The sequence below is a fragment of the Aulostomus chinensis genome, chromosome 17, assembly GCF_037954235.1.
Source record: "Aulostomus chinensis isolate RoL2024-O1b breed Wild chromosome 17, RoL_Achi_v1.0, whole genome shotgun sequence".
Taxonomy (NCBI): Eukaryota; Metazoa; Chordata; class Actinopteri; order Syngnathiformes; family Aulostomidae; genus Aulostomus; species Aulostomus chinensis.
Genome location: NC_141336.1, coordinates 24,960,521 through 24,978,735, shown reverse-complemented (window position 1 = coordinate 24,978,735; position 18,215 = coordinate 24,960,521). Strand labels below are relative to the sequence as shown.

The 18,215-nt window shown below is 45.8% G+C and overlaps 1 protein-coding gene across 1 annotated transcript; it reads left to right on the top strand.

Moving 5' to 3' along the window:
* Positions 1 to 3,876: 3,876 nt before the first annotated feature.
* Positions 3,877 to 17,151, top strand: fbxo33 (F-box protein 33). Its single transcript, XM_086182752.1, has 6 exons — positions 3,877 to 4,465; positions 7,945 to 8,055; positions 8,815 to 8,975; positions 9,126 to 9,334; positions 9,414 to 9,711; positions 10,359 to 17,151. The coding sequence occupies exons 1-6, from the start codon at positions 4,026 to 4,028 to the stop codon at positions 10,622 to 10,624; spliced, it is 1,485 nt and encodes a 494-aa protein (XP_086038878.1). The 5' UTR covers positions 3,877 to 4,025; the 3' UTR covers positions 10,625 to 17,151.
* Positions 17,152 to 18,215: the final 1,064 nt, after the last annotated feature.

The following is an 18,215-nucleotide window of genomic DNA, read 5'->3' as shown; positions in this document are numbered from 1 at the left end:
TGGCTGGGAGAGCCAATGGTTGTCTGTCTCTATGTGTTGGTCCTGCCATGGACTGGTGACCTGTCCAGGGGGAAGGCTGCTGGGATAGGCTCCACCCCCACCACCCTGAACAGGAGGAGAGGGGGAACATGGAGGGATTCATGTATTATACTGCACTGTCTACTGCTGTGGTGTCTGCAGCTGCTTCTCAGCACATCTTTGTGGTGGCACCTCACCACACCTATCAGACTGTGCTGCTGTGGACTTCCAGTCATGGTGCTTTATCGCCACCCAGTGCACCATCGCAAACCTGCAGCAGGGTGTTGGGGCAAGTGACTCAACATTTCTTTGTTCTCATTTTTACAGACATGAATCATGAGTGGGGAGGCACCAGGGATCAGTGCAGGAACCGTCATTAAGGTACCAACACGAGAGCTGCAGCAGCTGCCGTCTCGCTCTGCGCTTGAACACAGATTATTTGATAAAACAGCAGATGAGATTTGTAGTTTCGGCACATCTCTGCTGCACATTGGTATTCGACAACACTCGGCTTCATTTGATGCCATGTACTTTAATATCTGAGGAGGGAGTCGGTCTTCTAGCCTCTGGTGATGGTGCAGCTACATTGGGATTAAATATCTCGCTCAATGACGCTTCAGCGGGACGCCGACTGGCCTTGAGAGGATGAAATGATCTCTCACTAAACACCAGGACGACCAGCAGGCAGATTTAATTAATGGAAGGAACAACGCAGAGCAAACAGTTTCTCTCTTGTTGTACAAGACACAACAAATAGCAGCAGCCGATTCAGCAGAATTATAACAGCCAGCAAGGAAGGCGAAGGTCTCCTGTCCTGTGAGTCAGATGCTGCAGGACAGATCACGCCACTGGACAAGAAGGAAGTAATTACACCCTCGTGTGTACATTTAAACCAATAACATGACTTTTTATTTGTATTGGAATCAGCAGATGGACACATTTTGTTCTTGATCTGATTTGTTTTGCGCATGAATTCTGACTTCAAAAACAGAAATATTGTGCAGCGTGAGGAAAATGATGTCAGAGGATGACCTGCAGCTCAGCAGAGCATTTTAACGTTGCTCAAAGGCCGAGAAAACAAGCTTATTTCAAACAAATTGCTACGAAATGATATCTGGTTTCTTGACTGGTGGGATTTACAGGCTGTAATTATTATTATTATTATTATTATTATTATTATTATTATTATTATTATCTCAGCAGTTCACAGTGGGAAAAGAAACACTATCAGCCCAAATTTTTTGTCTGACACTCAATTCCCCTGTGCATTCACATGTAAGCGTTTCTTATCATGGCGGTTTGTCTTTTCGCTGCTATTTCGTTCTTTTCACAGAGGGAAATGCAGCGGGTGCACCGAGGCTCACGTCTGCTCTGGTAAAAATTCCGATCCACGCTGCTAACATGTTCTTACCATGATTTATGTGGAAACGTTGTGATTTATTCAGCATCCACTGTCCTCTCAGACGCTCCATGGTGCAGCCTTGCTGCTCAGCCTGTTTGGTGAAGCTCCCCCCTCCTGTGCTCTTGTGTGAATTCACCTCCCTCTTGTGCTTTGCCCCTCATTTAAGGGGTTGTTGGTCGTTACAAAACCTTGCTGAATACTCTGATCTACTACCACTACTACTACCACTAATACCACTACTACTACCACTACTACTACCACTAATACCACTACTACTACCACTACTACTACCACTAATACCACTACTACTACCACTACTACTACCACTAATACCACTACTACTACCACTACTACCACTACTACCACTACTACTACCACAACTACCACTAATACCACTACTACTACCACAACTACCACTACTACTACCACTACTACTACCACAACTACCACTACTACTACCACAACTACTACTACTACTACCACTACTACCACTACTACCACTACTACTACCACTACTACCACTACTACTACCACAACTACCACTACTACCACTACTACCACTAATACCACTACTACTACTACTACTACTACCACTACTACTACCACTACTACCACTAATACCACTACTACTACCACTACTACCACTAATACACTACTACTACTACTACTACTACTACTACTACTACCACTACTACCACTACCACTACTACCACTAATACCACTACTACTACTACTACCACTACTACTACTACTACCACTACTACTACCACTACCACTACTACCACTACTACCACCACTACTACTACCACTACCACTACTACCACCACTACTACTACCACTACCACTACTACCACTACTACCACCACTACTACTATCACTACTACTACCACTACTACCACTACTACTACCACAACTACCACTACTACCACTAATACCACTACTACTACTACTACTACTACTACCACTACTACTACCACTACTACCACTAATACCACTACTACTACTACTACTACTACCACTACTACCACTACTACCACTACTACTACTACTACTACTACTACCACTACTACCACTACCACTACTACCACTACTACCACTAATACCACTACTACTACTACTACCACTACTACTACTACTACCACTACTACCACTACTACTACCACTACCACTACTACCACTACTACCACCACTACTACTACCACTACCACTACTACCACCACTACTACTATCACTACTACCACTTCCACGACTAATACTTCTATTCTTTTACCGCTTGTTGTTTGGCGGGTTGGGGCGATGGGTTCTAAGATGTCATAACGTCCCCCTGACAATCTCTGACTCATTCTGCCTGTCAACTCTGGATCACTCAAGACCCCCTGAGACCCCCTGAGACCCCCTGAGACCCCCTGAGACCCAAGACGATATCAAGAGATCTATTTATTTATCTATTTTGCTTTTAGTGGTTGACACAAACTTCCTTTTATCTTAAGTGTAGTTGTGAGGTTGTAAGTAATTTATGATGGCCTGGGAGTGTGAGATCAAACGGATTAAAAGAGAATAAAAGTCAGAGTAAATTCAATTATTTATTTGTGCATTGTTTTAATGTGCTGAATTAATTTGTTTTAGATGAGAACTGTTTTCTTTTAGTTGTTCATTTATTTGGTTCCGCTTAGGTTCATCCTGTCTTAAATTCATTACATTCATATTTATATTTAAACAATCTTCATTTGTACTTCATCGACTGTAAATGTGGCGTTTTTCTAATATTCTTGCTAAGAACTGGATAAATCTGCCTATCATTCATGTGGCCATTGACAAACCTGACACTCACTCACCTTAAAGGTCCTTTAATACTCTTACAACGTGGTTAAATCCTCACGTCAATAACAGTAAATCAAATATGACATAAATTAAGCACCAGCAGGCTTTTAATCCATGAGGGATAAAAGGCCTCCTCGTTGTGTCCTGATCGATCGCACACATCATGAACATTCTAACGTCACACATGCATGTTAGATGACGCCAGTCCATCCACAGTGCTTCTCTTGAGGGTGTAGTTTAGGCCTACATGGAGAATCTGGTCTATTTCTGCTGCGTCGGCTGAGCGTCGACACCCCGCCGCTGTCAGAGTGAACCATGAAGGGGGTGTGTCTCCAAAATAAAGATCACGTGTCGGAACAGAGTTAGCAGCAGCCGGGACACAGCACCCTCCAGCGGCGCGCTTTAGTATGGCAAAAATAACAGCACCACCGGACGAAACCATTCTTTTGAGGGCACAGAGTGATGCTAACCTGGTTTACCAACAATGTGGTGGAGGTAAAACTGTTAGTCACTTTATAAATACATTTTTCAAATCTCCATTAACTACGCGGGACCAGTCTGTTTGCGTTGATTCACATATTCTAGTAATGTTTTGCTCCCCAGGCAGCGGGAGCAGGTGGTGCGGTCCAATAGTACCGAAGACATAACTAAAGCAGTTTGTTTTCAGCCACAGAGGAAGCCGTGCTCACCCTAACCGTTCCGGAGTTGTTGTTTTTTTAAAGAACGGTTGTAACTGTGAACCTGAATTTGCTTGGTACCCACGGAACGGTTCTCTTAGCTCGCCATGGCTCTGTGCGGGGGTGTCGGAGCCATGGCTTTACCCAGCGAGCTTATCGTCCACATATTCTCCTTTCTGTCCGACCGAGACAAGCTCCGGGCCTCGGCCGTGTGCTCGCGGTGGAGGGAGTGTCTCTTCTATCCGGCTCTGTGGAGCGAGCTCAAGCTCCGGATAGGCGGCGGCGGCGGCGGCGGCGGCTCCACCAGCTCCGAGGAGACCCTGAGATTGGAGTTCCTCATGCGGAAGTTCGGTTCATTCGTGCGTGAGCTGCAGCTGGAACTTGCACCCGTGGAGGGTTATCTGAGCCCCCTGAACAACGACCCCTCCAGGGTGGACCAGCCCCCTGGTTCCGATAATGACCCGCAGCTCTCGGAGCGATGGAGGGACGCCGTGGCCACCTACTTGGACCAGGTGTTGTGTGTGTTCACCAGCATCCGCAATAACAGGTAACATTTGCTCTAGGGTGACGTTCCTTGTATTTGCTATAATGAAATTCAACGCGTCATCTTGCTATGTCACACACCCCCCTCTTTTTTTTAGCATTTCGCTGCATTTCCTGCGTCGTCGTAAGCTAGCTGCTAGCCAGTTAGCAGCTAGCTGGTTAGCTATAAACAAACCCTGACATTAGCAGTTACGTAATTCGTTCATGTCTTTGCGGCGCAGCCAGGAGAAAACCGGATCTTTATATCTCTCCACTGTAACTGTATTCAGTGTTTTACTGCTTATACGAACAGCCACCGCACACGTCCGTATTCTCTCGTGTCAGCGGCACGTTAAACGTGTGTTTTATTGACAGGCCTCATGTCTGTGTAACATCCTCAGAGAGGCAGATAAAACGCAGCAGTGCTGCTGGCCACACAGGCTTTGTTGGCTCTGACTTGCTGATCTCAGCACTGACAGACTTAATTCAGTGTATGTGTGTTGGTATATTTAGCCCTGGTATGACAATGCATGTTGTGGGATATGTATATGTCGTGTGTGTGTGTGTGTGTGTGTGTGTGTGTGTATATATATATATATATATATATATATATATATATATATATATATATATATATATATATATATATATATATAATTTAGAAAGAGAGAGATTTTAAAGCTGGTCACATGGCTCATCTCTGCTGAGCCAGTTGCTTTTCTCTAAAACTTTATAAGCTTCCTGATTTCAGTGCAGAGCTCCACTCTGTTAGAGCTTCTCCCACATTCTCCATTATTCCCTACAATGCTTTGATGTGTTTAAATAGCAGCCATCCAGAGAGGGGCTGCTCACCTACTGAGGGGGTTGAAAGCTCCTCTGTCCTTTGAGTCAGAGATGAGATATCTGTTCTGGAATATCGCTGAAAGTGGGGATCCTGACTGTATTCTCAGATCAGATATCGGCATGATACTTCTGATCCACATTCCAAACCAGATTACATTCCCTAGCTGGTGCTGGACCATGAACCGGACATCAGGATCTTGCTTTGTGTTCTAGATTGTTCAGGAGAGCCTCACGATGTAACCTTGAACCCAACAACAACAACAACAAGAGTTGTACTGACAATTATGAAGAGGAAAGTGTTGGTATTGACAGATGTGAATAAAAACTGACCCAGACTTGTTGACAACTCGTAACAAACTGTATTATGATTCGTATTGTGTCCTTGCAAATTCGGAGAAATAGTTGTCAAGTACAACAGTTTTCATTTTATTGGATGGTGATGATGGTGACAGAACCCCAGACATTATTAAACCTTGGAAGTCGTTTCATCTTTGGCTTCAGGGAAGCTGTTAAATCTAAAATAGGAAAATCATCCAGGTAGCAACAGTTAATGAACAACTGATCGTTCTATTCACCCCAAACAAAGTATGTTCCTTTAGTCTGCACGAAAGGTTCCACGCAGATTAGTATTTTAATCTAATCAGATTTGCTGGAATCCAATAACAAACCTTGTTCTTTTGTTGCTGTTCATTAGGATTCAAAAACCGACCAACACAAATAACTGCAGCTCTCACTTTGTCAGGTCACTCAAATGAGAATTTCATTCCACTGCATCGGATGTGGTCTGCTACGGTGCTGAGAGGAGACCTGCAGCAGCAGGAAGTAGCTGCACGTGAGACGATTGTTGGTCTCATTCCAGAGTGGTTTTGCACAGCTTCGTTTTTTTTAATGACCTACTGGAAATGGGCTTCACACATCATGTTTACAGTACAGATGAGGTAGTACTGTGGCTGTGTGGCATGCAGGCAGATGATAGTTCTTCCTCACAACAGGGTTGACGATACAACCCTATATATAATGCAACAGCAGAGATGCGTCTACTGGTAGAGATTTGGCAGTGCTGTCTCTACCGCAGAGCCATGTGTGGGGCGACCACGTAGAAAATTAGGGCTGGATTCTCACGTTAGGATCTCGCAAAGTAACGTGATTTAGGAAGACGGAGGTTATAAATAAGGCGCAGGATGATGGAGGACAAGTTGTTCTTCTGCAGTTGTCTGTGTTTATATGGAAGTTTCAGATGAACAAGAAAATGATCCTCTCTATTTCTAAATCTTCTTCATATTCATAATGTGAATTACTCTCATAACTTGTCCTTCCAAACATTGTCACAACAGATGTCGGCTGTCTGTGTGGAAGAAGGTAATTGTGTGTGCTCGACTGCTTCTCAAAGCATTTCACTTTAAACAAATAGACTCCTGCTCGAGTGTTGCCAATTGTTCATCTATTTCGGGTACCGGGATGTAACAGGCTCTAAACAGCAGTTCCTGAAAGTCTAGGACAGCCGTGATAACGTGCATGAGAGGAGCCAACTCGGCACCGTACAGAGTGCGAGGTCTGTGTTTGGCGCAGGATGGCTGATTGGAAGGTGCATGGACTGGACATGGGTGGACTTCACATGAGTATTCTCAGTCCTTAAAGAAACGGTTCACGAGGAGATTCCCCTTAAACTTCATTGGGGTTGATTGATTAATGTCCGAAACCACGAACCAGAGAGCTGAAATGTAAACTTCGTTGTCAGAGACTCCAGTGACGATCGGCAGCGCGTTCATCTTCCTGTGTCGTGGAAGTCATTGTACACTTTTGTAAAGACAGAACGCTGTTTTACATGTGAGGATGAGACATCTGTTGTCTCCTGTAGGTAGTGAGGCGGGGACTTTGTAGGAAGTGAACCAGCCACCGCTGCTTTCTGCATCAGTCCATCCGACCAGGGCGCTAGCTGGTGCGCTTCAGACGCGCTCCATCACTCAGCTGCTCCCTGCAGCATCACACAGCGCCTCCATCTTAGACCCCTGCAGGGCTGCGTCGTGTCCACCTGTTTAGTGATATTTCTCAGCCGATACTCTTCAGTTCTCACTCACCTCATCCTGAGATCGTTTTATGTTAGTATTGTAATTTATCAGATAAAGAGGAACTGATGTTTTGTATGTTTGTCATTTTCAGCCTCTTTCAGTTCCTGAGGTCAACGGGTTTATTTTTAGGTTTGCAACTTGTGGAGAAACATTCCTCTGACCAGACATTAATAGATACATCAGACATCTGATGATACGAGTGACAGTTCTGTTCTTCGTGCTGCATCTAAAACGTGTCTCGCTTAACCGTGTTGCGTGTTCTGCTTCGTCAGACGAATGAGCATCAATTCAGTTCTTGTTGGTCCTCACAGAAACCAGGAAATGCTTTGTATCCTGTCGCAAAATTATTTTGTTACAAATTTTCTGTTTGAGTACATTTTGAGAATAATTTTGTTGATATATTTTCAACTGAGAATGAGCACATGCAGAGCAGTTGGAGTAATTTTCTATATCATTCTTTTGTTCAGTTAAATCATGTAATAGAATTAGAAAACTGGCCCAAAATATCTGCAATATAAACTGTAATCAGCCGTGGAAAAACCTTGACCCGGTACCATTGAACCTCGTTGAATGTTGTTTGCTTCTCTTCCAGGAACCTGCAGAAGTTGAGCCTGTATGGAGACACATGTGTCCTCCAACAGGAGGGACTGTTGGACAGCTCCAACCTGCACCAGATTCACCAGGGGGACAAAAAAATCAACGAGTAAGCCTCAGCAGTGTGTGTGCGTGTGATCTGTCAGAATGCTAATATAGTAATGGCGATAATGTTAAAATATTCCAACACCAGATTCTGCCGACATGTTAATTAGCAGTGACGAGCTGTAACAGGACACGTTGGAATCAGTGGTCAAGTCTGAAGTTGGACAACCCCACCACCAACCCCCTTCCTCCTCCTCCTCCTCCTCCTCCTCCTCCTCACAGCAGCACAATGATCCCCCTGACTGAAACTCAAGGACAGCTGCGGAGACATTAATGAGCATTAAGATGAATGGAATATTTTGGCTATCAGTTGCTGATGAAAACTCCCCGATGCGCCCGTCATTCTTGACCTTGTCAGCAGGAAGAGATTAAAGCGTCTCGTATCAGGATCACATTCGTAGCTGCTCCCGAGCCGCCATACACGTCACATTCTTCATCAGCTAACTAAGTTTGAGCAGATATTACATTATTGCATTTGGTAGACGGGGACACACAGTCAGCGCATTCAAGGTCAAATAAATGGAGCAAGATGTATTAATGGGGGACTGTTTCTCAGGTTCTTTACAATATAAAATGACTGTGTGACGTCGGAGGTGTCGCCAGCCCTGGTAAAACTGATTGAACTCATCCCCATTGTGAGTTATCACGCTATACTGAGGATGCAACATGCTAGTTGTGTTTGAACGGCTCTGGGCATCTCATGCTGGGGAAATGACCTGAAGCTAATTCTCCTTCTTCTCCTCCTCCCCTCATCTCTCTGCAGAATCCAGCAGTTGTTCATGGAGATGTTGTCCAACAGCAGGCAGCTGCGGTGGTTGTCCTGCAGCTTCATGCTGGGTCTGGTGACCCCCTGCTCCTTAGCCTGCCTGTCCAACCCTTCAGCTGAGACCCTGCAGCACCTCAGTTTACTGGATCACCAGCTGGGTATGTTGGTTCTGTTTGTCTGTACAGTCTCTTCAAAAATTGGATGTCTTTCTGCTCTCAGAGCGGTTTATGTTACGTGCACTTTAAACTCTGTAAAAAAACATCTGTGGTTGAAGAATTCATGAATTTTTTCAAACGTGTCACCTTCAGGTCCGCTCATTTCACCATCAGAGTTGGATCGTCTCTCTTCTCTTCATTCTCTGGCTCTGGATTTCTCTGATCTGACGTCAGAGCTGTGTGGTCTCCTAGCTTCTCCTCGCCGTACTCCACTGCATCGCCTCTCCCTGCTGCTCAACGGCGCGGCCCTGGAGTTCAAACCATTAGAAGGGACAGCCACAGAGGACGACTGGAAGGCTCTGGTAATACAACAGCTACCTCTGATTGTGTGTGTTGTTGCTTCAGAGTGTTGTATAGTCAAGTTTACCTGGTCCTCGTCAGGTCCGCGCGAGTGCCAATCTGCGAGTGTACATCATGGCCCTGGAGGTCAACAGCTCAGAGCTCCTCAGGGTCCTAAAGCCGAGCCTTCCTCTGGAGCGCCTCCACCTGGACAGTTACAGCACACTGGTGACCGACGCCACCTTGGAGCTCATCTCTCAACAATACAACAAAACGCTGACTCACTTCCTGCTACTGAGGGACGACCCTGACTTCCCCGACCTCAGTGTCAATCGTAACGAAGACCCGCTGGTCCTGTTGGCATGGAGATGTACCCACCTGGCTGTACTGGTGATACACGGTGAGACCAGTTCAGTGTCTCTCAGATGGGAGTCAACCTCTGGTCCGTGCTCATCATGTTTGCACTTCCAGCAGTCACAGAGAAACTTGCTTTGAGAGTATTCAGCGCTCAGGAAACTGACAAGCAGCTTTTTGTTCAAGGATTATTTTCAAGCGTTAATGCAGAACATTTTCTGGCTTTTCATTTCCATACGTGTCAGTTTATCACATCAGGTCCCTTCAGTCGTCAAAAATAAATCAAAATTAGACTGGTGACATTTTTTGGAATTATAAAATGACTTTTGGCAAACTGCTCCCAGGTGCCTGTCAAATAAAAGCAGTAGCTAACTGGTAGCTAACTGTAACGCTGGTGCTGGGTCGAGGCTTTTCTTTGAACGACTGTTTGTCATGTTCAGAGTTTAGAGTTTGATTCATGAAAGCAAACATGACCTCTTGTGGCCATTTTCTTCCGGAGACGCGACGCGTAGTCAGGATTTTTTGGAGGTGCACGTCAGGCCAAGCTATAGGGTCCGCGTAGGGGCCTGCGTCCTACGGCGTCGCCGTGACACAGGCGCATAAACCAGGCTTTACACCCTCGACATTTCATGAATTAGAGTTTGTTCCTATTTGTTTGTTCTTGTAATAACGTCAGCGGCCCTCTCCTCGTAGGTTACACTGTGTGGTCACACAACTTGGTGGCCATCTCTCGGCTGCGGGGCTCCAGTCTTCGTGTCCTGACGGTGTCTGAGGAGAGCATCGACTTTGACCCAGACCAGTCGGTGTGCATGGAAGGCGACCCGGTCCATAACCTGGTCAAAGAGGTTTCTCTGGGCCTGGGTCGTGTCTGGCACCCTTGCTTGGATTCTAGCCTGGTTCTGTCCGAACCCACCCAGCACTTCCACCGTGAGCTCCAGGCCTTCAGCATGGGCATGTAGGCCAAGACCAACAGATCCAACACACCACGGCCTACACTGTGTCAAGACCAGACCAGGCCAAGCAGGTCCATGTCATCTCTAACCTCTGAAGCAGACCTGACACATCCAAACTAAACCTCAAGCAATCCATACATTTCATTTATGGCAGCAGATGTAGTTTGCTTTTAGTTCCTTTTATAGTTTTGAGCTCATTTCACAGCAGTTTTAACACTCAAAGGTGTCTTTCCTGATTTTCTAATCAATTCCAGGACAAGAGAACGGATTTTTAACATGCTTGTCAAATTAAGAAAATGCAGTATATTCACTGAGTTTGACACCAACCATTGATCTCTCACCACCAGTATTTCTCAATTCATGGTGATTTACGTGTCACTGTGCTGCCTGACAAGTCCTCCTGTCTGGCACAGTCCTCTCTGGTCTGGTCTTGTCCACAATGAGTAATCAAAGCTCAGTGTCTCTCCCTCACCTTAATAACCTCCAGAGCCTCTCTGTATGATGTAACTTTGATTTGTTTTTCTTTTTTATTTGACTCCTTATCTTTTTGACCCATTCTGTGCATAATCTAGTTTTTCCTGTGTGGTCGTTCCCCTGCCTGCAGAGGCTTTGTGTGTATTTAACAAATATATTCTTATCCTGCTCACAGCTTGATCAGGACCAGTAGGCTGGTTGAGTGGTGGACCGGGGGGGTGGGGTGGGGGGGGGTGTCTTTGTGTGCGTTCAGACACAAGCTACTAGCTTTAGTTGTGAGATGATATTTCTTTTTTGTTTTGTTTTGTTTTTTAAACCCTCACTCTGTGTCTATTTGCTCCACTCTTGCAAAAGTTTTGGGTGTGTAAACTACCAATCACTTCCTGGGTAACATCCTTTGCTGCTTCTCGTGTACACTTGTCCAGTAGTTCGGAGCCTTGCCAGCAGGGTGGGAGTTTCCACTGTAATATGGCTAACTGTGGCTGGTGCGGACCAGTTGTAATGTAGTTCTCAGCAACAGCTACGTCAGTGCCATGACTCAGAGTTCTGAGCGTCTCGAGCTGGTGAGTGGCATTTCCAAGCCAAATTGTTTTAATGAGGAGTTTGAGCACCTTACTGGCAGTGTTGCGGAGAGTAACGTTCCATGATTGCCTCCCTCACACTGAACCACCCTGCTCACCTGTCAACATACGAAACCTCACTACACAGGAAGCCCCGTCTTCCAAGTTCATAGCCACAGTGAGTTGTGTTTCTTCTGTCGTGAGCTGGTGGTAAATATCCACGCCTGTTTTATTTATTCAGGATGAAGATCCCTGCATAGCTTTGCTCTTGTAGACATCGAGACTTTTAGTTCAGAGCCATTTTCTACTGAACATGTGTTATTTGGTGTCCTTTGAATAATTCCAACTATACGCTGCCATGATGGAAGGGAACCATGACATCAAGTGACATACAAGACCAGGATTGTGCATCACGATGGAACGAGAAAACTGGATGTTCATTCCATTGCGCCATATATATATCAGTGGCTTCCTCGTTCTGGTATGAAAACACATTTCATCATTAAGAAAAGATGCACTGAATGTAACTAAACCCTCAGTCTGTCGGCCAGTTGTCAGTGAAGGCTTACTGTATCGTCGTGGCAGAAAATGAGTTCGGGCATTGTAGAGTCCACTGACAGCCAAGACTTGTTATATTTCTGAGAAACGGCTCCTACAGCACAACATGGTTTTGGGTCGTCGGGCTCAATTCTGTTTGTCTCAGGTAGGCTTTTACCAACCCTGTGACCAAGACAGTGGCGGTAGTGATGTCCAGTATGGGTGTGTGGAAACAATCAATTCATGTGTTTTATTTAAGTTTCTCTCGAGTCACAGTTGCCTTGGAAACAGCCCCTTTATTTTTTCCTGTGATGATGCTGGTTATCTTGCCATCTGACAAACCCTCGCCTCCTCGGCGAGCCAAAACCTAATCATACATTTGTTTTCAAAGATTTAGGTTGATAAAGAATGGCACATATTTTATATCTCCAGTAGATTTTATTGAGGGGGGGCAGGAGAGTTGCGGTGCAGTGGTTGTGAATCCATGCTGTCAGGAGAGGACCTGCTGGGCCTGTTGATGTCTGAGGTGAATGTAGTTGGTTCTCTGGGTGGTTCTTGTCTGTTACTGGCTGGTTCCTCGGGTGTTCAAGTCTTGTTTACCGTCTGATTATAGCTTTTGAAATCGGTGAACGAACACCCGCACTTTCACCATTAATCAAGCCTGATGCTGAAGACCAGATGGAACCTGAGTAGTGTGTAGTCCAGTGGACGTCTGGGCCCAGTATGGTTGCGTCCTGTTGCTGTGTGTGACAGCTACCCTACACACAGGTCTTATGGAGGCTTTTTCAGTTGGGTTATAACAGGAATATCAAAGCAAAGTCAAGGAATCTAACCGTCGACTCGCAGGGCTTTGCCTCCTGATTGGCTGCAGCTCAGTCATCGTTGACTCTCAGAGGTTTTGGGCACAGCAGACTGTGAAGGTCCATATCAAAGTCTAGAGGTTTACAGTGTCGAGTCATGACATGGAGCTAGGGTACCAGCATTGAGGTGGGCCAGTGTCTACCAGCAAGAGTGTGCTTGTCTATAGAGGACTTTGGTGGTTCATCTCTAGTCCTTGGTCCATATCTCAGGAGAATTGCACTTTGGTACCAAGCGTTTTTGTGACATGCAGAGCTGTATGTTAAACCGCAGATGCTTGAGGGGAGAGAAACGCCAACATTCAGATCAAAACAAGTGTTGGTTTTTATTTTATCTTCTGCTCCCCTCCTCTAGTCTTTCCTCTCATCGCTCTCTCTGTTTTTAGAGCTCTGCTTTGTTCTCTCTTTTTTTTTTGATGAGATTTTACGTTGTTAGAAGTTTGTATCGTACATAGTCATCGCCTGATGATGGTCGAGGAAACCACAGCAGTTGATATTCATTGAAATCAGGAAATAAAAGTTTTAGAAGCAACAGATTTTAAAGAGCTGATTTTACCAGATTCCACGTGTGTGCTTCCTCCTCGATGTCCTGTCGTTCTCCAGATGTTAGTGTGGCAGTCTGACTGTCTAGAGTAAACACACATGCTGTGGTTTTACCAAACTATAACTCTAATATGATTATATATATTCCCAGTCATACAATGTATATATGATCTAATCACAGAGAAGATTCTTTCTGAGTGGGTGCAGAACTAAAGTCCTATATGAAGGATAGATTCTCTATCAAAAGTTATTGTGTTTGTGATATTAAAACCTTTTAGGCCACAAAAACTGGAAGGTGGATGTAGATAATATGCATGAGAGCAGCCTCTGTATTCTGTAGTTTTCACCAAACACGCCAAAGGTGATTGTAGTTGAGGGGAGAGCTCTGTGTGGTATTTCCAAGGAGACGACGAAGGCAGCGCTGCTGCTGCCAGGCCGATCGCTTGCTGCTCACACAGTTTCACACATCAGCAGACAGAACGCCTGTCGACGGAGAACCTCACTCTCCCTGATCCCTGTGTGTCATCACTCATGGCTAGATATTGAGCCGTCTTGTGCCTGAAGGCCTCTGGAGTCTCACCACTTTCCAAACCTCAGCTCTCCCCAACTTATATTGGCTTTTTGTGTTATTCATTCTTAGGTCACACTGTAGGGTTAATGTGAGCTGCCGTTGCTAGAGCATGTTTCAGCACACATGCTCTCATGTCTTGGAGCGTGCCTGTATGTTCATCCGTGTGAAACGATGGTGTGACTGCGTGTGAACAGCCATCGTGTGTGTGTGTGTGTGTGTTTAGGAAGGGTGGGCTCGCTCACGTTCATTGTAGTCTTATCACCTCCAGTGCAGCAGGAAACAGGAACAGAATCGTTCGTTCTCAGGGTTCTGGAGGAGGAGGAGGAGGAGGAGGAGGAGGAGGAGGAGGAGGAGGGAGACAATAGCTCAGGCCTCTAGCTCACTCATAATAGGAGTCACTGGATCAGCTCTCCTCCCTTGATGTGTTTAATGCTGCCAAAGACCACAGTGGAACAAACTGAACCAGACATCTGAAAGTGCCCACATGTACACACACACACACACACACACACACACTTGTAGTACTTTTCCATTTGGCAATTTCTTTGCTCTTTTTCCTACTTAGTGGCTCTTAGTCCACTCTGGCCTTGTTGCACTGCGGGCTCGACTGTGCAGGACCTGGGAACATGTCACATTGTGTTTTTGTTGGCTGGAGTGAAAACAGACCAAAGCAGACATGCAAAGATTTACCGACCGTCACGTTGGTGGCTGCAGTTTCCGTTTGATGGGGATCCGAAAGTTCCTCTGGCTGTCTGGGTTGCATATTCGGGTTGGACATTCGGATCCAACGCGGATGAGTTGTTGAAGGTTTGCAGCATCGTTGCACAAATTTTCTATCCTCCATCTCTGCATGGCGCTCAGGGTCGACCGTGTGCAGCCCAGACTTCCCAGTCCAGCGTAGTGCAGTTCTACAGTGCACGAGAGCCAAAGCAGAGAGGTTCCAAACGCTCACCGTGTTCCTACGTGTTTCTTCTGCTCATCACCTGTTTCACTGTGAGTGAATGTAAAACTAAACAAAAGGCGAGGAGACTAGGAGTTTGGTTCAATCTCAGAGCACATCAAGAACTAAACGCTCCAGCCTGAGGCCGGGATGGAACCCGCCGGTATGAGATTAATGGAGATATTCTAAGCTGGAAGAGTTCAGAGCGTGAGGCCAGTGTGCCTGATATGATGTGTTGCTTGACAAGCCTGCGGTCAAGGTCAGATTCAGCGGGAGAGTTTAGTCCTGGAACTTTGGAGCTGCAGAGTGATTTGCTGCTAGAGTTAGAACAGACATTCCACATGGGGGTCGCTCAGGCTATCTGACTAGCAAACAGTTTACCACATGACTAAAGAGTCCACCTGAAAATTAAAGACTATATATGAATATATATTAACAGTATATTTTTTTTACTTTGAATCAATGGGTGTATTTCTGAAGGGACGGAGGATGCAGCTAGTACTGACGAGTCACACCAGAACCAGCTGGTCTGAGCAGAGCGCAGGTGTGATGCCATTTAGAAGTGCTCGTTCGAGTGTGTCGCTATTACAAAGGTCGACCGGCGAGTGTGTTTAAGCAGCGTCAGCCTTCGCTTTCACTCGACGCGTCAGCATCTCAAGGCCACTTCAAGGCCGTTTGTGTCCGGTACACAAAACCTCAGGAGTGAAAGCAAAGCTGAAGCAACTGTGAGGTTGAAGTCAGACGTGAGTACAGCACCTGAAGCTGGGCTGGATTCATGAGCACACACACGCAGACGGGTTTGCTGTGTGGACACGGAGAAACCGACGGACACACAGCAAGCAGAGCCTTATTTTTATCGTGTTCACGGCTGTTAAGGGAGATGGAGGGGGGGTGGGGGGGGTCAGCTCTTCAGGAGACCATTACCAGCAGTTACTGTACATCGATGTGGTCGCTGCCACTTCGATCTGCCCTCTTGATCTGTCTGGTTTATTTTGTTTTGTTTGATTCTGTACTCTCTATTATATGCATTCATAGAGAAATCCTGGAAGTTGGCAGGACCAGTGTGGCCTGATGGGTAATAGAAACCACAGAGCTGGCCTCTAGTGTAGTCCAGTCAGCCTTGACCGCTTCATCAGCCTGTGATGGCATAAAGTAAGATCCGGGTACCGTTTGGTTCAACTGACATGGACTGATGTGAGTGTGTGTGTGTGTGTGTGTGTGTGTGTGTGTTATTTTAGTACCAAAGCAGCAGACTGTCTAAAGACAGGCTGAGAGCACACACACACACACACACACACACACACACACGCGCACGCTCCAGACACAAGCAGTTTCACTTCTACTCTGATCTAGCGGTCATAAAGTGGTTGTGGCTAAAACACATGGAAGGTTAGAGGCGGGGTTTCCTCGTCACCATGTTCAAATTCAGACTCTTCCTGCTTTTGTTGTGAATCAAAACGCTCCAACTTTGGATTCCTAGCATCACAGGCCAGACTCTGAACGAGCTCCTGCAGGAACGACTGACGTCCTGCTAGGTTTTGGTTCCTCTGAGGAAAAACACTGGATGTGCATCGCACTGCTAAGAATCAATCCTGTGTTAGACGGAGGTTGAGACTCGATCTGTCCTCATCAAAGGCCATCAGCCAAACGAAGAGCCTTAGAGGACATTTGGATGCTCCATTTGTATTTGACAGTAAAACCGTGTTTCCAGCCAGCCAGAGGTGGTCTTCTTCCATCTGAATTTTGGTGAAATAATCCCAACGTTGTGACCTGTAGGCCGAACTCCAGGCCATACCAAGCAGCTGATAGATGTTCCTGTTCAGTATTAGCCAACCATCCTCCTCTCCATCTTTATTACGGGGGCTCTGATGTTTTCTGGCTGGTAAACAAAGTCTTTCTTGTCAAGTCTGGAGAGCCAAACTTCCTCATTATCCAGGCCGGCAGGCAGGCAGGCCTGCTGCCCAGTCCAGCCTCACAACTATGCAAGAGGAATGCATATAATCCACACTCTTCTTAGTCTTTCTGTTGGAGTCGTTGATTTTTCTCACTGTCACACAGCAGACGTGAAAATAAATAAGAACTTGCAAAGACAATACTTGGCCTTATGATGATTCATGAAATCGTATTGTTTTCTTTCGAAGATCTTTGTGATTCTGGTCAGCCAGCCCAGCGACAGCAGCGGTGACGGCGGGCTCACTCTTGGTCTCTGTGAGACTAGCTAGACGGCCCCAGTTTTATCGTGGTACGAATGTTGTGCATTTGTTTAAAATCAGGACAGTTTGCAATAACAATAACAGCAGTCTCACTAGCAGTGCTGCCAGCACCCGGCTGCGTCTTAAGAAAACCGTAGAGGAAGAGATATAAACTATATAAGTAGATCTATAAACTCTCACAGTGCGTATTTGTATAGGTGACAGATCATGAGCGTGGTGTACTCCAACACGTCTGGGTTCAGTTTCTGAACAGGAAGTATATTATGACGTCACAGACTTTGTAAATCAGAAGCGATGTTGTGTGTTTTGAGAAAAAAGAAAAAAAAAAAGGTTTTACCATTCATGTTGAATATTCAGTGTGATTGTGTTTGTTACAGTGAGCACATAGCAGGGACGCGGACTTGAGCCAATCACAGCTGGACCAGAGCTCAAATGACGCCTTTAACAAAACGTCATTGAAGTTTTCAGCCACATCTTCCCGTCTGCGGTTGTCAGTGGATCAGGCAACAAAAGACTTTCTACTCTTGAAGTCAACTGGCGTCATCTGGGGTCTCCCCAGCTCTTTGGTTTAGTCTGCAGGACCACTCTTCCTCTGATGTGGTGCCACCGGCTGAGAGGACAGACTGTCTCATGTTGATCCTTGATGGTTCTGTTGTAGAGAAAATGTCAAACCTCTAAACTGACAGATGGAGTACACGCGAAGGGTCAACCTGCCGAATGTTGGTTTGAATCGGTGTTGAATGAATGCTTCTCTTCCTTTTTAGTCAGTGAATAAAAGCATCGAAAATGTCCCCTGTGGTCTCTCTGGTCTCTGTCTCTGGTCTTCCTGGTTCAGCAGCTGGTCAGAGTCTACAGATTCAAGTCAAGTGGTCCTCAGCAGGGTGCAGAAATGGTAGCAGCCT

Bases quoted from the DNA above. Each gene is read 5' to 3' on its own strand.
- fbxo33 (XM_086182752.1), top strand. From the start codon at position 4,026: ATGGCTCTGTGCGGGGGTGTCGGAGCCATGGCTTTACCCAGCGAGCTT. The intron at 9,335-9,413 runs GTAATACAACAG...GGTCCTCGTCAG, and splicing joins AGGACGACTGGAAGGCTCTG to GTCCGCGCGAGTGCCAATCT. The intron at 9,712-10,358 runs GTGAGACCAGTT...CTCTCCTCGTAG, and splicing joins GGCTGTACTGGTGATACACG to GTTACACTGTGTGGTCACAC.